This window comes from Boleophthalmus pectinirostris, unplaced genomic scaffold (genome assembly GCF_026225935.1).
Source record: "Boleophthalmus pectinirostris isolate CB_2022bp ecotype Guang Dong unplaced genomic scaffold, ASM2622593v1 HiC_scaffold_6, whole genome shotgun sequence".
In the NCBI taxonomy this organism is placed as follows: Eukaryota; Metazoa; Chordata; class Actinopteri; order Gobiiformes; family Gobiidae; genus Boleophthalmus; species Boleophthalmus pectinirostris.
The window spans coordinates 10,655,287-10,677,628 of NW_026571447.1; the positions used below are offsets into that span (position 1 = coordinate 10,655,287).

Sequence of the window (22,342 nt, forward strand, 5' to 3'; positions counted from 1 at the left end):
TAGTAGTAGTAGTAGTCATAGTAGTAACTAATATGAGGATGTATTGTATTGAAGACTTTGACAGGGCAGTTATTCAAAACATCTAGTAGTAGTAGTAGTAGTAGTAGTAGTAGTAGTAGTAGTAGTAGTAGTAGTAGTAGTAGTAGTATTGGTAGCAGTAGTAATAATAGTAACTAATATGAGGATGTTATATTGAAGACTTGGACAGGACAGTTATTCAAAACAACATTGCAAATCATCACCAGCAGGGGGAGTATGACACGCAATGCCATAACAAAAAACTACAAAAAATTTGATTTTGTTTTAAATATTGTTGTGAGGCTTTTCATAATTACAGTTTTTTTTTGTTGTTGTTGTTTTTTTTCATATAGATCAGGCTCCCCTTTCCAAATGGCCTATCTTGTATTCTATTTTAATGTTGTCCAAAAAAATATCCAAAGAAGATCCATGAGACATTACCCAGTGGTAGGGTTGTCAAAATTATCGAAAATCTGATTGATCAATACTAAAGGGCTGGAGAGCTGTAGATTATATTTAATTCACAGGTTTTGTGTTATTTTATTTAACCCTAACAATATTCTGTGCCCCAAAAATTGACTACACACAATGTAAACCAAAGGCAGTCTATAAATCACTATCTAATGCCCAGGAGGTGGTATGTTTGAGTTCTTGGCACCTCTTGCGTGTTCCAGAGAAGTGGTAGCTTGTTCCAGGACACTTGAAATGACCAGTGGAATCCCCCCCCCTTCTCTCTCCCTGTCTATCAGTTTGACGGGAGGGCCTCTGATGTAATTAAGTGTAACAGTCATGTGACGTTGACAGGCTGTTGGCGAGGAGTGTGAGGTGAAGAGTTCAGGCTGCAGTTAGTGTTGTTTAGTCAAGGAGAAGGAACTAGTCATATACTGGGTTGGCCACGTTGTTTCATATAATAATGTGTCAGAACCATTGCTTGTGGTCACGAATTCATGACAGTAGTATGATAGTGGAACAGGAATAAGGCTATCTGGGGACAAAACCTTGACTGCCATTTGACAGTGTTGTAATTATCACCCCAGACAATCTATGCATCAAGTTTACCTAAAGAAATGATTAAGTGTACAATTAAGACAGGAATCCTATACATTTCATAACATAAAGGTCTAAATACAGGGTTAGCAGTTTTATGCATGATAATAAGACCTTTCGCAGACAACCTACACAAGGGGTGGGCTTTTTTTTTTCCATCGGGCCACACGAGAAACAGAAAATATTGTGGAGGGCTGGGCCAAAATGTTTAAACTCAATTCTGTATAATATTAATTGTATTTCTTTATAAAAAGCAGTAAATATTCTTTTGACAAGCTGATAAGAGCTGGATAAGCCGGTAAGAGTATATGTTATGACTAAGCAATGAAAAAGTGAGGTTGCCTTACAAAAAATGTAGTTTAAAAAAAAAACACTTCTAAAATAAAAGCAGCTTTAGTCTAGCCAGGCTGGCGCCACCTAGTGCCTCCACTCAATTTAATTCCTCTCCAGTGACTAGGTCAGGAATCACAATACACTAGACAGTTTCGCAAAACCCACGGAAGTGTAAGTTCAGGCACCAACCAGCGAAGAGTCATACATTCTGTTTCAATGCCCGAGATCAAGGCTTTAAAGCCGGAACAAAGACAATGGTTGGTGAATTTTATCAAGGGGAAAGACATTATTGTCCTTCTTTCTATGGGATTTGGGAAAAGATTAACATACTAGTTAACAGTGTTGTCCAAGTTCACACTTTTCATGAACTAGTTCAAAGTTCAGTTCACACTTGTTCAAAGTGAATAGTTCACGTTCATAGTTCACAATTTTAATTTTGAACTAGTTCAAAGTTCAGTTCATTTTATATTTAGATGAGATCTGTAAATGAAAGGCTGCATTTATTTTTCAAACTGACTTCTAGTTTACAACAACCTTACAAGATACACTGTTGGACAAGTGACTTTAAAACTGTAATGTGTTATTTATGACTTGTTACTGTCATTTCAAAGTCATTTGTTACATTACAATATTACTGTATTTAAAATGTAAAACATTACATGACTATTGCAGCACTTTTAATTTACTCTCACCAAAAGAACTGTTAAGATGCTGAACTTTTGCGCCGTATATGGACTGAACCAGGACTAAACCAGGTCTAAACCAGGTCTAAACCAGGACTAAACCAGGACTAAAACAGAACTGAACCAGGTCCAAACCAGGACTAAACCAGAACTGAACCAGGACTAAACCAGAACTGAACCAGGTCTAAACCAGGACTAAACCAGGTCTAAATCAGGATTGAACCAGGTCTAAACCAGAACTGAACCAGGACTAAACCAGAACTGAACCAGGACTAAACCAAGACTAAACCAGGACCAAACCAGGACTAGAACTTGGAATCTAGGACCGCCCCTGAGAGAACCCCGAGTGCGATCGGGCGTCAGCTGCGTTTATCTCGGTGGAGCGCGGACTTCTGCGTCGGTCCTTTCGCTCAGGATCACGGTCTACGCGGGCGAACCTCCGGTGTTTCACCGCTGCTGATATCGCGGTGATTTTAGCAAATTTGTATGAAGAAAAACGAAAAACCCACCATTTCAATCCAGGTTAAAAAAGCATTGTGACGCGCGTTACTGACATATGTACCAAGTAAAATAATACGCGCGCGGAGCAGCACGTCCTGTGCGTGTAGATTTCAGAAAATAGGATCCATCCTATTTTTTGACGCTCTACACGAGCGTAGGCGCGTATCCCCGTCAAAATACACAGAGAGCATGTATCTATTGTTGTATTTGTGCATTTACCATCAGCACATTGTGCTCCCTGGGCAGTTGTGTATCATGTGAAAGAGCCCAGATCCACATAGACTGTTAATTAGTGCTTTGAAATTTACTTTTGAAATCCTTGCGTTTGCCGTGGTCAGCCTGTACAGAAGGTAAATACAAGCAGCTAAACGCGCCCAGTCAAGTTTGATTGACTTCCCATTGAGAGACACAAGAGCCCGTACGTTCCGCTAAAGCTGCCGGTGGAGTCGCCTTCACGTTGACACGCGGCTGTGGTTTCGCGAGGTTAAGTGCGAGCAGATCGTCACTTGTCAGGTGAAAACAAATTTCGACTGAACCCCAACAGTGACGTACGTCGTTCATCACACATAATTTGAACAAATTCACGTTCAAGTTCTTGATTTACAAAAGTGTTGCGTTCAGTTCAAAGTTCACTGAAAAATGAACATGTTCAATGAACGCGTTCTTTTGAACTCGTTCATGCACAACACTGTCTAGTTAACCAAATAGCAGAGATTGGTTAAATGAAAAAAGTACCCGCCTACTGTCAAGCAAACAATTTCTAACACTGCGAGGTCAGACGGTTTCAACAAAGTGAAACCGGCTGATGAATCAGGCTTTAGTCCATGCATGAGATAAAATTATAAAATATGTTTATTTTGTAATTCCAAATTATCTCAAACGAGCCGGTAAGAGTCAACTAAAGGGCCGTAGGTAGCCCAGGAACGTCTGACTACACAATAGTTTAATGGTCGAAGCTGTAGCACTGGGCTCTGTTGGCAAGTTGACACGACACGACAGCAGCATTAATCTGCGGGAGCTGAAATCATAGGGAATCTGACCACTCTACCAACAATGTTTATGTTGAGAGCGAGATTAGAACCGCCAACCTTCAGATCAGTGGACAAACATTCATTTACCATTGACAATAACTGCCATGGACTGCCAACGTAAACTTTGAATAGACCCTAAGTCGTCTACTCTAGCTGGTCAGTGGTGAGCTATACCCACCTCATTTCTAATGGAAACAGATCATTTTAATGACATTTTCCTCAAGATATATTTGAAGTATTGTTTTTCTGGGAACAGGACATGCAGAGTAAACTAATGAGTTGATAACAATTAATGACTGTTTACCTCTGGAACACAGGTGGAAATGTGACTATGACTCATTTTTAGCATACTTAATTATAATGTATTGCCAATGAGCTGATCTAATACATCACATCGCATCATCTGGGGTCCTGTGCTTGCTGTATACAAAACACCAGAAGAGGGCGCAAGGACTCCAGCAGCTTGCACACCAAAGATTGAAGCAGCTAAAAATAGTAGCTGTTAACTTCAACTTGTTTAGTGGCATTAGCATAGGAAATTTGACAACTCAAACACAGAAGAGCAGCTCTAGGCATGTATATATAATGAGTAAACAGACAGTAGTTGTACCTGTGCAGTGTTGACGAGGTGCTGCTGACTGGAGATCTCCTTCCCCATATCAACTTCACTCTCTGCCCTCTGCTTTACTTCTGCTTCAGCCTCCTTCTCCTTCTCCTCCTCCGTCTTCTTCTCTTCCTTTTCTCCTTCCTCCTCTCCCTCCTCTTCTTCCTCCTCTTCCTCCTCCTCCCCTAGGCCGCTCTCTTTCTCCAACACTCTGAACTCCCAATCCTCAAAGGCCCTCACTGCTGCTTCCATTGCCTCTCGCTCCTGCAAAAAAAAGTCATGAACATAATTCCTTTTTTATAATGCAGCTTATCGTCAGTGCACTAGTAGTAGTAGTAGCAGTTGTAGTAGTAGTACTCTGGGGATGACAATAAACATAAATTCATTCAATACTTCTGCCAAAACTGCATCTCAAGTTTCTTCTTTGCACAGATAAGCCCTGTTGATTTCAGTATTTAGCCAAGTTTCACAGACAGGTGAAATGTGCCTCTCCTCCTCCTCATCCCTTCTCCTCCTCCCCCCTCCTCCTCCTTCCCTCTCTTTGCCTCCAGGAGCAGTGTGTCCTAAGATCTGGTCCGACCACATACAAGAAGCACGAGCTGGGTTTACGAGTGCGTGTGCAGACAGACCTCACTCACACAGCCAGTTTGACAGATACTAAAACACACAAGAGACAAGAGACTTTAACGGTGTGGATTAAAAATGCCGTCACTGAGAATGAGAGAGCCTGGTGTGGAGGGCTGTATGCCTTTAACCGTTAAATCGATTAATCTGTTGATTGTGCCTTAGTCAATTAATCATTTTATCCAGTTTATGTAGTTCATCATTAGTCGGTTAATGATTTGCTCAAGATTATAAGGATTTTATATAGATTATAAGGATTTCTAAAAGGGACAGTTTATAATAATATAGTTATTTTTGCATGATTATTAGTCATTTTATAAGATGGAAAATGACTTGTCACTTTTCAGCTTTTGGGTTGGAATAAATATTTCAGAATGTTGCGCTGTTGTTTTTCTTGCTTAAATACATTTAAATGCTTTTAAATCCCCAGCAAAAACCCTTGAATCAAGACTGTTACACTGATATCAGAATATCTGGTGTGTGTACATAACAAGTCAATTATTAACCATACTGTACGATGGGTCTGTTATTATGAGAAGTGTATTGTACATTCATTGTACATCTATTAGTATTTCTAGTAACAAAATCTTAGTATCCCACCACATATGACCACACAGGAGCAGTTATTCCTAAGTTAGTGTTAGAGGAGTTTAGTTAGTGAATGCAGCCATTTGCGTACTGTGCTGGAATATAGTGTAGTGCTGTAACCTTCTCGTCTCCCTTGTGATATATACTGTAAGTTTAATCTATATTGTGGAACATTCTAGACAAAGCAATAACATTTCCACGTGGACCCCCCACTAGAAATGTTACGAAGTGCACCTTTAAAACTGTCTGACAACAGGATTTTAATGCATGCATTTGAATTAATTTATGATCTCAGTACGAATAAATTATCCTCCTAACATGTGTTGTCTATGTTAACTATAATTCGACAAGCCTGTACATTGCTGTGCCCTCGTGACGCTACCACACACTGGCACTCTGTATTTCATTTTCCTTATTTGTTTTAGCCTGGAGCCTGCAGCCAATTCCTAAAGCACACGGCATTACTCACACTCTAACCTGCTCCACTTAGCCAACATAATAAACTCATAAAAACATGCAGTCCCTGTTCTCTTCTCCTTTATCCCACCTTAATTAGTTGCTGTACATTGTAGCCCCCAGCCCTACCTGGAAACTGGACCAGACCCACTGCACCAGACTATAGAGGGACAGAGGAGCTCATTCTTCCAACAGGCAGAAGACAGTGAGAGATACAGGACTGCATTCATACCATACAACAACTGTACAACAACTCACCCTTATGTAACAGATAACCCTATGTCCTGTCAGTCATTATTTCATCTTTGCACTTTCTCCTTACTACCTCTTGTATATAGCTGAGATGTATTTACTATATTTCTGCATTTGACACCAGTCCCTTGCCATTTTTTGCTAGTTATTGTGGTTGCCCTGTCATGATAATAAAATCTGAACCTCGATATATTGCTGAAGTAAATATAGGCGATAACCTATAATACTGAAATTGATTTAAGCCTCCGACACAAAAACCCAATAGTAGATTTAAACCACAAAACTGTTCTAAATGCACAATATTGTAAAAAAAAAAAAAAAAAAAACATGAGCTGCAACAAATAAACAGCAGATTGACACTTAATCAGTGTATCATTCGTTCATTCGTTTTTCAAAATAAAACCAAAAATAAGACAAATTATTTTCTTCATTATTTGTCTCCAAAACCAAAATGAAAAAACAGATAATGATTAATTTTTTCAGTTTTCGATTTTGTGTTTAAATGAATAATGGAAAAAACTGATAATGGCTGTTTCCTGTTGCCGTGACTTAAAACTGTGATGCCGGACTTTTGCACCACATATGGACTGAATCAGGACAAAACCAGGTCTGGGACCAGACTGGAACCAGGCCAGGACTGAAACCAGGACTTAGACCAGGACCAGACCAGAACTGAGACCAGGACTGACTCCAGGAACAGGACCAGGACTGACACCGGGAGTGAAAGTGGAACCAGACCTGGACTGAGACCAGGATTTCAGACCGGGACTGAGACTGGGACTGAGACCAGACCGTGATTGAGACTGGGACTGAGACCAGGACCAGACTGGTACTAAGACCGAGACTGAGACCGGGACCAGACCAGGACAGAAAACGTTTTAGTCCTGTTTTAGTCCTGTTTTAGTCCTGTTTTAGTCCTGTTTTAGTCCTGTTTTAGTCCTGTTTTAGTCCTGTTTTAGTCCTGGGTCAGTCCGGCATCGCAGTTTAAGCCACAGAAATTGGAAATAGCCATTATCTGTTTTTTTCCATTATTCATTTAAACACAAAATCAAAAACTAAAAAAAACGAATTGTTATCTGTTTTTTCATTTTGGTTTTGGAGACAAATAATGAAGAAAGTATTTGTTTTTTTGTTTTATTATTTTTGAACAAATACACGGGTTATACTTATGTACGTAGTTTACATCAGTAATGAGTCTTAGAAGTTATTCATTCAACTTTTTACAGCTTAAATCTTACTATATAACCAAAAAATAACCACACATTTCTGAGTAGTGCAAAGAAAATATAAAGACAATATATACTGACCCCAAAAAATATTGTTCCATCTGTCAGGTACTGAGCGATAAGTCAATATTGTAATTATCGTGACAGGTCTGTCTTGTGGATCAATAAAGTTTGTCCAGGTCCAAGTACAGGTCCAAGTCCAAGTCCAGGTTCAAGTCCAAGTGTACCTGTTGCAGTTGTACTTTGAGCTGCTCTCTCTGACTCTCTGGCTGGGTGGAGAGGAGGGCTTCTTTCTCTTCACATGTCCTCCTCAGATCCTCCACTCTGCTCCTCTCCACCTCCAACCTCTCTCGCTCCTGCAGGTCACAGAAAGAAAAATCGTATCTAGTCAAATATAAAAGGGCATGATTATTTGGCAGAAATTTCACAACGTAAGAATCATTTTGAGGTGAACCAAGATCTGTTCTCACTGCATTAAAAGATTCCTATGTATTTCAGAGAGGTCTGTCTTGCCCCAGTGTAGATATATTGTATAAGCAGCTCTTGAGGACAAAATATGTGCTGTCTGCATCTTATTATAAAGTGTTGTACTGTTTAATAATCATGAAGTGCGAACTATTTCAGGCTACTTTTCTGAGTATCAGTAATAACCATCGCTGCAGCTGAAACAGCATCGCAATTTCAGTGATCGACTAACGGAAATTCTTAAAAGCAACACTATGTAACTTTGTTTCTGTGGAAATAGAAAGTTAAAGCCATACTTTGAGCCTCCTCCTGCTCGTTTCCTCCTCCTGCTTGTTTCACAGTATGGCATAAAACTTATCTATCTCTATGACGAATACTCTGAAGTTTGATTTTAACTTTATATTTCCATGGAATCAAGTAGGTGATGTGCCAACTCTAGAAAGTTACACAGAGTGGCTTTAAAACATGCAAATATTCTGGGGTCAGAGCATGGGTTTGTGCACTTTAGCTTTAAGATCAGTTCACCAATACAGAATAAGAATATTTTTCAAAAGAACACAGCTTATATACAGTTATCATTCAACTTAAAGGTGCATTGTGGAATTTCTTTTGGTGGAGAGTCCATCAACTTTTCGTTTCTATGGATATGTCAATTTTCTGCCTGGAATGTTCCACGGTTCCACATTAAACAGCTCTACCGCACATTTATTCAATCACAGGTGCTTTTATAGTTTAAAAATACCTAGAAAAACAGACATTCTGACTGAGAGTGGGGTCGCTTCTCCACAGATCTGACCTGTAACTTGGCCTGGTTTCATCTCCCTGAAGATAGAAAGGTTTATACTGTGAAACATTCCAGACAAAGTAATAACATCTCCATGGAGAAAAGCATTTGAAGGACCCTCCACCAGCAAAGTTACACAGTGCACCTTTAAAATATGTAACGCCACGTCCTTGGACCAGGTAGGTGTAATTCCACGTACTAAAAGCTCATATAGATCTGCTTACCGTTAGCTTGTGCTGTTGCGCCCTTAACTTAGCCTCCTGCTGTAGCCTCTGCAGTTTGTGTGTGTGCTTCTGGAGTTGGCTCTTCTCCGTCTGCAGCTCGCCCTGAAGCAACGCGATCTCCAACTGCAACTAAACACAACACAGCACAAGCCCTCATATGATTCAACCTGACCTGACTGCATGCATTCCACTGTATAGAGACCAGTGAGCTATGACAGCACTGTGCGGATAAACAGTTGGAGATGTGGAGTGTGTGGGGGAGACAGTATTGGGTTGATGTTATGTTACGTGAGGGCGTGTTGTGTACCTCGATTTTGAGCTCCTCCCTCTGCTGGTCGATCTCGGTAATGCGCTGTTGGACTCTGGAGGGAGATGGGAAAGCGCGAGGAGAACCCAGCTGCAGGTGTCTGACGCAGGACTGTGGAGAGGGCGCACACATGAGGGTACACATGGTCAGTGCTACTCTACAAGATGCAAAAGTGTGGATTAAATATAATTACATAACAAGCCACAGCAACCTATATATCGAAAAACAACAATTATTGATACTTTGCAGCTGATGTATCAACATTTTCTGGGGCTGTGATTCTAACTGTAGGTATGATCTGTCTGAGGCTTTGTTTAGAATTTAATCTGAGCTTTATTTTAACACAATCTGACCAGAAAGAACATATTAATCGCTGTAAGTGCTTTTCACAACTCTCAGCGACTAGAGCAAAGAGCCATCATGAAAAAGTTAACAACAAACAAGTTAACTGCGCACTTCCTAACTATCTTAATGGTAAAGCATTTTATTGCCAGATAGACAGTACACAGTGGACATATTTTCATATGTTCGTACTATATACTGTATAAAGAAGTGGATTAAGGGAGTGTGATGTTTCCAATAGTGTTTTGCTCCAGTCAAATGAAGCTCATGATGCCGGCAGTTATAGAGGAGAATTTGGAGTTTCATATTGGGAATAGGAAAAATATTTACAGACAAAATACTGAAAATAAAAACACCAGAATCATGTAAAGCGGGTTAATACAAACATATTTAACATATTTATACCAAAATGATGACAGATATATAGGGAGGGTGACAATTTTTCAATATAAAGTCAATCGGAGCCAGAGTTGATGGAGCCGGAAGCCAGAGCCCTGCACTCCCAAAACAGTGTGGTGCGGGACACATTTTGAAAGCTCACTGCGAACATGGGCGGGGGCAGGACTGTACAATGCGGGAGCGGGCAGGTGGGATGATAAACTGCAGTCCCGCAAATTAAATATTGTGTGTATGCCTATCATACATAATTTGTGCTGGATATTTTTTTTGGCATCAATAAAAACATTATAAAACAGCCTAAACTTGTGGATGTGGTCTAATCTCGCGCACATTTTATAGATAACTCCTTTCCGCTTCTCCATGTTTGATAGAGCTTAAGAAAGCGAACGTCCCTGTGTTAAGGGATTTGCAAGAGGGAGCGGCACAAAATATTGCAGATGCAGGTGGGAGCGGGACTGAAATTTACAATTCTTTGCAGGTGCGGGTGGGAGCGGGACTGAAAATTCTGTCCCACGTCGATCTCTGCCAGAAGAATCCCCATGTTCAGTTCCTATTTGTAATGCGGCAGCTAGCGGGTTACATATAGAGTACAGTCTATGAGCAAGACAAATTTTGCTCAAATATAAAAAAAAAAAAAAAAAAAAAACAGGTACAGGCCTTTTAACTGTTACCAAACACAAAATGCATACATCATCAGCTACTGCGTAAACACGTGTAGATGTGACAGTACCTGTGCATGAGCCGGTCTGCCCGATGCCCGTCCCTCTCTCACCTTCTCGCTCTCTGTGCTGCTGCTCTCTGTGTCCGACTCCGCCCCCGAGGAGGTGGGGCTTGGGCTGCCCCAGGGCGGCCGCGACCCCGTCTGCCACTGGCTCCGGCTGTTCTCCATGTTGTGCTGGGGCATTTCTGTAACAGAGACAGAGGCAGCACAGGTGTCATTGCTCCACTCGGGTTTGGGGAGGATATTTTCGTAATTCGACCTGGCTTGTGTGAAAGCAGATCAGGTGACAGTTCAAAAGAAAGAGAAAACAAAAGGGAAGTAGTCTGGTCTGCGAAGAGCTTCTAAAACAGAAGGTACAATGCATGGAGGGCCTTTTGTCTCATTTGAGTCTAGGATTCTTGGGTTAAGTCCTGCTTTTATTAACCAGTGTAGACTCTGATGGAACCACACATAGAAGTACAGCAAAGAAGGATTTAGATTTATTTATTTAAAAGGTCCAATACAATGTAAATATGCCAGAATTTCCATCTGCAGTCCCTGGTAAGTCAGGACAAGAGACAACATTTAGCACTGAACAGACATTCTCTACAAACAAACAAACACATTAAAATATTAAGCAAAAAAAAAACATGTTTGTGTAAAAATCAGACATGGTTCATCTTGAGCATTTGAGGTTCTTTTTAAATGTGTTTCATCTCAGACAGCAGCTGGAATAACAAAAACACAATATGGGCACAAGGGGAAAAATAGTCCTTCAAAATGGTTGTTTACCCATTATAATCTATAATCTATGGACAAAAAAATGGTACAGAAGACTTCCCTTTTTGTGTTATTTTTTGAAGTGGGTAGAGCAGCAGACAATGATTTCCAACTATACTGTAACCACAAGAAACTATCCACAATAAAGTAAATGTACATCAAAACATACCAGGCATCGCTTTGATGGCAAGAAATATGAACTGTCAACACGGTACAACAATTTCAAAGTGAATCATTGAAAGCTGAGTATTATTATAGTGTATTGTGTCCTTGAGTCAGTGTTTGTTCTGTGGTTTTAAGAATTTGTGGGAAAATATTTGTCCCGCCATCTTGTCCTACCCGCACACCCGGCCTTATTAGGACAGGGGAATGCTCACAGATAACTGGGCTCTGATATGACATGAAGAGGAATTCTCCAAAGAGACTGGCTCCACTCAAGACAGACAAGCAGCGAGCATCAAGGTTACAAATACGGACACACCTATCCAGCATTTTCAGTTCTGATACCGATATCGATACTTTGATATTAACCAGTACTAGTGCAGGTACAGAAAATGACACTTATTTCCTTAAAACACAGTTAATTTGATATCTTGTATAATCATTTGGCTTATGCAACTGTTATCTTTCAAATCACTACTGAACAGCTTTGTAGAAATAAAAGTTAAAACATTTTGAGACAAACAACTAAATCAGTCAACCAGTGGAGTTAAGACCCGATCCAGTGATATTCAATACTTGTATCAATGCATCCCTAGTTACAACCTGGATAAAAAAGTAATGTGTGTCCAAATTTGATGTGTACATAGGTCTGTTATGATAATAATTAATTTTTGGGAGTCAATATCTATGGTGGGTAGGGATATCAATCGAAAAATCTGATACTAATTGATACTAAAACTAATATTGAAACTAAATACTCATTTGAACAATTACTGATACTAAAAAAGTCCCACTCAGGGATGTAACAATAACCGAAATATCGTGATATCGTATCGTCAGAGTTTTCCCAATAATATCGTGAACCATCACAATATTACAAGTCTCTATTATTATTATGAGTTATGGTGCAGCAATAGCTAAAAAAAAAAAAAAAAAAAAAGAGGGAACTACATAGACCTGATCATAGACATGATCCTTTGCTCCATTTCAGGGTAAACTACATGAAGAAATAACAGTTCTAAGATTATTTTTTTCCTTAGTTCTTTGGATTAAGTCTTCTTAAGTCAAGGCATTTTAAGAGGAAAAAGTAGCATATTGACAGTTTTGTTAACCTCCACAAAATATCGCAATAAATATCGTACCGTGAGATGTATATCATGAAAATATTATACCGAGAGATTTGGATATTGTTACATCCCTTATTGTGAGCCTCCCCACCATATCATGAGCTCTCCCACGATATGGTGGAAAAGCTCACGATATATCGTACCGTGAGGTTCATACTGTGACGTTATCGTATTGTGAGACTTTGATATCGTTACACCCCTACCCACTCACAGACAGGACAGAAATTAACCTTCCCTGAATAGCTTTAGAATGATCTTGAGCTGTATCAGAACAAGTATAAGAGCACATAGAATAGTATACACCCATGGATTACACAGATATAAAACCACATGGTAATATAAAAGAAAGTACTTTGATGCTGAATTTCACATTCTACTGTCTGAAGAGAGAGTGTTTTTAATTGTGATATCTGAATCAGTACTGAATATCCGGTCAATCCCTTAGTATCGAAATAGAGTTTGAAATTTTGGTGGGTACCTTTTCTTGTTATCTTATTTTTTGTAATTTTTCTGTACTACAATATATATATAATAACATAAGACAGAAGGTTGTAATGTAATTGTTTAATTCTGCCATTTATTAACCACAGATCACATTTATAACAATATTTTACATTTTAATAGATAATTTTGAGGATTATTCAGCTTTGAATTTGTTCCAATATTATCTTTTTTTTGTCTCATCCAACCCTTAGTGAACAAAGTATAAAGAACAAAGTATATAAAAACAGTCAAATAAAATACTAAACAGCCCTACCCCTGGTTAAACACAGCACTGAATCACAACATCAAATTAATAATGAAAACTTGTTTGCTCAGTAATACAAACATTTAAGATAACATATATTACTTCATTATATCTGGAAGTTTTTATGACGCATGCCTCTAATAACAGAACATCAAATTAGTTTGTATAGTGTTGGACATGACGTGGGCTTTAAAGGTCCTAGATTACACAAAATTCACTCTTGTGAGCTTTAAGCCACGTCATAATGTCGTTATCTCATCAAAAACATACCTGGAGTTGTGTTTTGTTTCATTCCCACCTGCAATAAGCATAAACCAGGTCAAAAATATAATGACATTTTAACAAATTCTGCCATATAATTCTCAGTTGCCCTCAGAACTCAGCCTAAATATGCAGGGTTTGTGTGTTAAATGTGTGAATGAAATGAAACACAACTCCAGGTCTGTTTGTGATGAGGATACAACATTATAACACTGATTAAAAAATGTGTAATCTGGGCCCTTTAATGTAAACAGTGAACACACAGCCCCGTTTCACCACATACTTTTACTAAATAATCTAATAATAACTGTCTAAGTCCAGCTCATGTTGTAAGCAGATCAGAACTCGTGATCATAAGCAGAGTGGCACACAGCCCCACAGCTAATGACACTAACTGAAACCAACCGATGTTTGAAGCATTAAAGGGACAAGATGGTTTTGCATCTCTTTAAAAAAAAAAGGTCAGAAATAAATGTTTAGGAAGTGTTAGTAAATTATATAATTACTATTGTCCACAGCTTTTTGTTATAATAGAGAGAGGTCTAGAGTCAAGTCACTAAGAGAACAAGTCAGGTTCAGCATTGATGAGTTTACCTTTAGGACATAAGCGAGTACTGTGTAATCAATATGTAACAATAACCGAAATATTGTGATATCGTATCGCCAAAACTCACACAATAATATTGTAGCTTGTCACAATGTATTGAATTACAAAGTGATTAGCTGAAAGGTCTTTATAAATGAGGGAACTACATAGACCATGATCCTTTGCTTCATTTCAATGTAGACTAATGATAAAGTAGCTGTTAATAAGCACTTTTAAATCTGAATTCTCTGGATTATAACAGTAATGATTCACTCTAAATTAAAAATGAATATGAAAAGAGAAAAGGATCATATTCACAATTCTGTTAGCTTTTCCAAAATATGGCAATAAATATCATACTATGAGATGCATATTGTGAATATATCGTGCCATCTCAGTAGTCAATAGAGAAACCTGGCTCTTGCCCCATCTGTGAGTGTGGCATCATCACATTCTATAATCTGAAAACCAGCAATAGGAGCTGTGGTTTGGTTTTAAATAAAGAGCTGCATTTAAGAGAATATTTGTGCATCTTGTCACAGAAATATGATCACGATTACTCACATGCACACACCACTTTTATACTAGGCAAGGTGGGTGAAGTGTCTTGTCTAAGGATGCCACAACAGTAACTGGTCCAAGCGGAAACTGATCCTCTAACCTTCGGGTTGGGGGTCCTGCAGTAACTTTTTTACATTCTTCTCCATTAGGGATGTAACAATAACCGAAATATTGTGATATCGTATCATCAAAAGTCTCACAATAATATTGTGGTCACAGTATACTGAATTACAAGTTCCTTTGCTTAAATGCATGCTTTTATAGTAGCAACAGTTTATAAACATTGGAAACTACATATCCCATGATTCATTTCAGTGCAGACAACATGAAGAAATATGTTTTTTACTTGAATTCTTGGGATTATGATGGAAATAATTCACACCAAAATCTTGTCAATGTATTTTAAAAGCTAAATCTACAATTATATTAGCCTCTTCAAAATATCATGTTAATATTGTGAGATTTGGATATTGGTACATCCCTATTATCCATACAAGTGTTCAAAGTAGTTCATAAGAGTTCATATAGTTCCTTTAGGCATTGTTTCGGTGTTTTGGCCCAAACTATATATGTGCCTGAGAATGACAAAATCACATAAAAATAAGTTTCAAGTGAGAACCAACCTGCTGTACATGTGCATGTGGGTGAAAACTGGAGTACCTGTTCTTAAAGGTGCACTGTGTAGCTTTTCTAGTGGTGGGTTCATCACCCGCTTGTTTCTATAGATATGTCATTGCTCTGCCTGGAATGTTCCACGGTATGACATTAAAACAGCTCTACCTTACATTCACCTGTACATTCAGTTACACGTGGTTTTATAGGTCAGACACATCTAGAAAAACAGACATTCTGAGTGTACTCGAGTTTGCCTCTCCACAGATCTAACCTGTAACTTGGTCTGGTTTGGTCTCCATGAAGATAGAAAGGTATATCATAGCATATTGTGTAAGGCTCAAATTTTTGGGTGCAATTTCAATTTGTGTGTCAAACGATCTCCAAACTCATATAATTGAGTTTAAACAATAAAGCTTAACAAAGTTTATTTTGGGATATTTTTAATATAAATAAGTATATTTATTTTATTGTATTTAAACATAGAGATTGTAGAACAGCTGGATATATATAGTTTATTTGGGGTACTTTTTTTTATGTCTTCTTTCATATTATAAGTATTTTATTCATTTTATGTTTTATACATCACAAAACTGCTCTAAGGTTCATATTTGTAGCCTATATTTATTTTGAATTGAAAGTTTTGTGTAAATTATCAATAAGAAATGTATTTTTTTTTGTTGGTGTTTTTTTTGAGAGACAAAAAGGCTGAATCATGAAATCATGTAACTAAAAAATAATTGTTTGAATAATCGTGATTTCAATACTGATCAAAATAATCGTGATAATATTTTTTTCCATAATCGAGCAACACTAATACTGTGAAATATTCCAGACAAAGTGATAACATCTCCACTACAAAAGCATTTGACAGACTCTCCACACAGTGCACCTTTAAATATGCCCTGGAAAATGACAGCAATAATTTAACATATTTTTGACTGAATATAAAAAGGCCTTCATTTATGTCCCTTAAGTTATTTACAAAATTTGAGAGACTAAAGAAGCTGGCAGCTTTGTAGTGGATCAAACAGAGAAGCCTGGAGAATTATCCAAACATGGCCTCCTGACCCTGAGGCAAAGTCCAGCAGATTCTTTATCAACACACAGCTCGAGAGGTAAAGTCCAAGCTCAATGTGAAGAATGCAACAATTACACATGTGCGTAAAGACAGAGACAGACAAAATCACAACAAGGAACACAATTACAAGGGAGGGAGGTACAGCCTGAATGAGATGAAAGAACACAGCATTTACGTGTGTGTGTGTGTGTGTGTGTGTGTATGTACCCGCAATAATTGAACATAATGGCCAGGAGGAAGCGTCTCGGGAGTTACAGCGTGAGAATTAGCCAACACAAATGAGTCTTATGTAATGACAGCTTCGAGCAGAACGAGCTCGAGTGCAGATGGTGATAAAAAACCACCAGAACAGCTGACTGCACAAAGAGTTGAACTGAGGAGGCAAAAGGAGCAGTGTTTCCTTTAGACTACATATAAAGGCTTTGAAACGACTTTTGAAAATGGTTGGGAGAAAATATGATATTCTTTTTCTAAAGGTGCACTATGTAACTTGTAACTTGGAGATGTGTCTAGAATGTTCAAGCCAAATTACAGGTTAGATTTGCAGAGAGGCGACCCCACTCCCAGTGAGAATTCATGATGTGTTAAGATATTTTTGAGCATTAAATAAAACCTGTAGTTGACAGATTAGTTTAATGCCATACAGTGGACAAATTAAACCAAAGCATTAAAATCTCCATGGAGACAAATAAGTCACAAACCCTCTCCAAAAAAGTTACACAGTGCATCCTTAAAGTAAGAAAAAAAAAAATTATAAAACAGAACAATTGAAAAAAGAAAATTCTCGTATCATTCAGAATAAAATATATATCTTTTGGCTGAGATAAATAAGAGTTTGATGCTGGTCTTAATTCTGCAGAAATCTGTGCTGTTTCTCAATACTCGTTTCTTTGCCTGGAATATTCCACAGTATGGCATTATTGAAATTCTTGCATTTAGTAAATTAGAGCAAACAGCTAAAAATATACATTGAAAAACATGCATTCTTACAGTGAGTGGGCACACCTTTCATAGATCTGATCTGCAAACTGGTCTGGTGGTGTCAGCTGCTTGTCCCCATGGAGATAAGACAGGTTTAATCCCATACAATGAAACATTCCAAGCAAAGCAATAACATTTCCATGGATACAAGCAGGTGGCAGACTCTAGCAAAAATAAATAAATAAACAAAATAAAAAATGGGACGGAGGCAAACATCATTGGGACAGAGGACAACAAACATCGTCGCTGGATTAAAGAGGCAATCAAAATACAGAAACGTGCCCACGGGACTATAAACCAGGACGAGGGGGCTTTTTTACTCTCACACACCTGGGATACTGTCCTGAGGAAGTCTGACTGCAGATGGTGCTGTTGTCCTGCCTTCACCGGTAGGAAGACAGCACCAAAACCTGTCCGCTAGTGAGCACTCGAAACCGTCAGCTAAGAAAATAAACTCTTGGTCTGAAGAAAAGAACCTAATTACATAAAATAAAAATCTGTTTTGAATAATAAGACCTTTTCATTTTGATTATAATGATTAAAAAATGAAAATGTGCTGATGACAGAAATCTCTCGACATTGAAAGGTGCATTGTGTGAAACGTTTCTTTTGTCTCATGACATTAAACCTTCATGGAGACCAAACTAGACAGGTCAGATCTGTGGAGAGGCAGCCCCACACTCTCAGTCAGAATTTTTCTAGGTATTTTAAGCTTTAAAACCACCTGTAATTAAATAAATGTAAGGTCGATCTGTTTAACGTCATATTGTGGAACATTCTAAGCAGAGCAATGACAGATCCCCAACCAAAAAGTTACACAGTACACCTTTAAATTCTGTTAAATGCAGTCACACTTGTGGTGAGGTCATATTTAGCTCACGTGATTTTAGCTGAAATCAAATATTTTATCACTGCTTAGGATCATAACAACATGTCCCTGCAAGGCCACCGTAACTCTCCACAAGAACAGCATGAATGGAACAGGCTCGTTGTGTACAGCATTATAATGATAAAGACTAACCATCACTCACTATATTTGTGGAATATTGTGTATATAGCTGTGATATTACTTGTACATACATTTATATAATTATGCCTTATTTCACATCAGTCTCTTGCTATTTCTGCTACTTATTTAGAATTTCTTACACAATTTCTCTTTGTGATTATAATATGTTGTGAGCTACTATGTCCAAAGAAATTCCCGTGTGGATCAATAAAGTTGTGTAAGTCTAAGTCTAATGCACAGTGCAGTGTATTGTAATACAAATCAACTGTATTCATTCAGACAGTCCCTGTAGGCATGTCACAATAACAAATTCTGAAGTGTGATATTACTAAAGAAAATATAGACAATAAAAGATAATACTGAAACAAATTTATGCCACTGACACAAAAACCCAAGAGCAGATCCACAAAAACTCTTCTATATTGGGGATGTAACGATATTGAAATCTCTTGATATGATATTTTCACAATATATTTATTGATATGATATTTATTGAGATATTTTGTGGAGGCTAACAAAACAAAATTACTAAAAATTTCCATGACTTTTTGATGACCTAAAGTGAATTTTTCCATGACTTTACGACTTCCTACATGTGTAGAATTTTGCATATTTTTAGGACTAAATATGAAATGTCAAACCTTTCCACTCACCTTATGGTTTGGTATTATAGTTTTTCTGCATTCAAAATCCTGTCAGTGCATTTACTGTCGTCTCTTTTAAACAAAAGGAGCATACGCTCGGAAATAATCATAATAGCCTAATGATAACGTAACAGAACGCTGTAGTTGCATGAAAGAGATACTAAAATTCTATGACTTTTCCAGGCCTGATAAATTAAATTTTCAATTTCCATGACTTTTCCAGGATTTCCATGACCGTGGGAACCCTGCCTAAAGAAATACGATTTCAAAGTGCTTAGAACTGTTATTTCTTCATGTACTCTGCACTGAAATGGAACAAAGGATCATGGCCTATGTAGTTCCCTCTGTTTTTTTGTTTTTTTTTTAGCTATTGCTGCACCATAACTATTCATTTAAGCTTAGAGATAATTTGATATACAGTGATGGTCCATCATATCATTATGAGACTTTTGACAATACGATATCACAATATTTTGGTTATTGTTACATCCCTATTCTGTATCTACAATATTGTTAAAAAATCATGAGTTGCAATAAATAAACAGCAGAATGAGACACTTTTGTACTTATTTTGTATTTGTAATGAGTCATTGAAGATATTAATTCAACCTTTGACAGCTTAAATCTTTTCATGTAGTCAAAAAACAACCACAAATTTCCCAGTCAGTCAATCAGAATCTACAGCAGAACATTGCATTAGGGGGACCACATGTTTGTCACTTTGAAGGACCAGATCCAATCAGACATCCTTATAATCTGATATACAGCCCAGCACACACTTTTCATTACAAGCATTACATTATCAAGTTATAAGATATGTACGACATCTGAAGGGGAGCTGGCAGTCGGTCACATGGAAAAATACCACTAGAAAATTTTAATGTACAACTTTATATGTGGAAACATCTTATCAGGAGACATCAGGACATATGTGGAGTTATTTAAGGGAATTTATACGGTATAATAATAGATCAAAGTACATTAAAGTGTCTGTACCTGAACCATGAGTGGAAAATATGCTGAAATATGAAAGGCAAACAACTGTACGGGACAGTAATGGGCAGTTTAAGAAAAAGTTGTTATGTTTTCTTGTGGTATTTAACCCTATTTATGCAAAATGGACTCTTGTGAGCTTTAAGCCATGTTGGAATGTTGTTATAGGGCCCGACTGATATGGATTATTTTGCAGCCGATATGATACCGATAAAATTAAAGTTTGAGGAGCCAATAGCCGATATAAAAGCCGATATATTTAGAGATGTAAAAAATCACTGTAAATTTCCAACTGATTATAAAACTTAAGTCTGTTTCTACTGGATTTTAAATTGGGTTTGTTTATGCGACATTTATTGTTATTCTGCCTCTTTACAGTCATAAGACAGTAGGTTGGTCTAATGGCATTTTTGCATGACATTCTAGCAAGTAAAGAAAGTAAGTAAATTACCATTATTAGCCTTTAGCAGTAAATGTTATAATTAATTATATGCAAAAGTAACTATCATTCACACCTCTATTTACAGCTAATTCACATATCAATGCATGTCCAGTGACGTGTACAGCCACTAGTCACTTTACAGTCGGCCAATGTAAGAGAAAACACAGTTTGTATGGTCTCTTACTGCAGCAAAGTGCTAATCAAAAGAAAAAGAGAAGGAACCAAAAGAAGCTCCAAAACCAACACATTTGCAACACTCACCGCTCACACAGGCATCTCTCAGATCACAAGTCTTCACAGATAAGTGTCCTTTTAGTCCTGACTCAGAACGATTGTCTGTAAAAATAATATAATCCAGCATGTTGACTGCAGCTGCATGTGTAAACAAGCGCACGTGAGTCACTTGAATCTGGGGGTGCGTTCAGGGGTAATACAGTGTCACAGACACAGACCAATAACTCTGCACATAAATGTTGATGCTGCACCACATATTCGGACATTTTTCTGTCTGTAAATTGGATTAAATGGACATAATATAGAGAGTCTAAGATTTATAATGAGTTATAATCTGCCCACGTGAACTATTGGCTCATACTGGCAAGATTTAAGATGATAGTCAATATGTCTCCAGGTGCCCATATCAGCTGATAATATCGGCCAACTAATATATCGGTCAGGACCTAGTTGTTACCTCCTCAAAAACAGACCTGTTTCATTCACTCACGTAACCTTTTATTATTAGTCCGTCTACATCTCTAAAGCTCAAAATGCTCTGTTCTACAGTGTGATGAAGTGGTAGTTTTCAAGTTAACAGCTCCTTTCACCTTCAGTTTAGTAGAGATTGGCAATTCCAGGATTGAAAAGATCCAAATGATTCTAGTGATGGTAGATGGAGTTTAAAAACACAGAAGAATGCTTTTCATATTACCACATGACATGAGTGTTTTCCATGAGTGAAGAACTCAGTCTACATATGTAGGGTTTAAAAATTGATGAATGCAACAAAAGCTTTTACTGAACATTTATTGCTGATTTATTCTTGTTTAAAAATGGCCAAGCTAAGTTGGCATTCCGGTTTTCAAGACGATTATCCACTGAGAAAGCAGAATGAGCCCCACATATCTCATTTGGGTTACCAGTTCCAATGCTGAAATCCCGAACTCTCTCTGAGCTGAATCCTCACCACCTAACCCCCAGCATCGACAGCCAGTTATGAATCAGTGCTAGTGCATCTATACTGACAGACCGATATATCAGGTCGATATTTGGCTTTAAATCTCCAGCACAATATTTGTCGATATTTGTTTTGGTCAATTTGCTACTTAAAAAATACATGCAAAGCTTTATTTCAACACTTAATACAAAGGGATAACTGCAAAAAACATGACTATAAAAAAAAGAAAAAAAAAGGCTGTGAGTCCCATATCAGTCGATCTCTAATACTAAAAATGAGGAAAAACTTCTATGTGCCCTCTGTGCAGGTTAAGGCACTGACAACTCAGGTTCAGTTGTGATAGTAATTTTTTTTTTTTTAAACTGTAAGAGTGCAGGAGGTTACACACAGATACTTTAATAACAGAAATGGGTTCATTGACTTCCTGTTCAAAACTGTAGAACTGATAGGCCCTGACACTTTGGAATTGCACTGTAAGTTACATAAAAAGCAAGGGGTTTCCTTTATGAGTTTTTATTGTTGAAAATGTGTTGTGTTTTCTTTTTTTTTTTCTTTTTTTAATGTCTGTTCTGATTTAGTAAAATGTCTTCCCAGTCA

The 22,342-nt window shown here is 37.8% G+C and overlaps 1 protein-coding gene across 3 annotated transcripts in view; it reads right to left on the minus strand.

Annotated features, from left to right (window-relative positions):
- phldb3 (pleckstrin homology-like domain, family B, member 3) overlaps positions 1-22,342 on the minus strand; it is a 52,753-nt gene that overhangs the window by 19,489 nt on the left and 10,922 nt on the right. Inside the window, exons 2-7 of one of the 3 annotated variants that reach the window (XM_055163800.1) lie at positions 20,833-20,907; positions 10,615-10,790; positions 9,144-9,254; positions 8,837-8,965; positions 7,591-7,719; positions 4,224-4,481 (exon numbers count right to left, since the gene is read on the minus strand). In XM_055163800.1, the coding sequence (XP_055019775.1) occupies positions 4,224-4,481; positions 7,591-7,719; positions 8,837-8,965; positions 9,144-9,254; positions 10,615-10,788 (801 nt within the window). In that variant the 5' untranslated portion in view covers positions 10,789-10,790; positions 20,833-20,907. The remainder of the gene's footprint in view (positions 1-4,223; positions 4,482-7,590; positions 7,720-8,836; positions 8,966-9,143; positions 9,255-10,614; positions 10,791-20,832; positions 20,908-22,342) is intronic. The other 2 variants (XM_055163801.1, XM_055163799.1) reach the window with 2 other exon arrangements.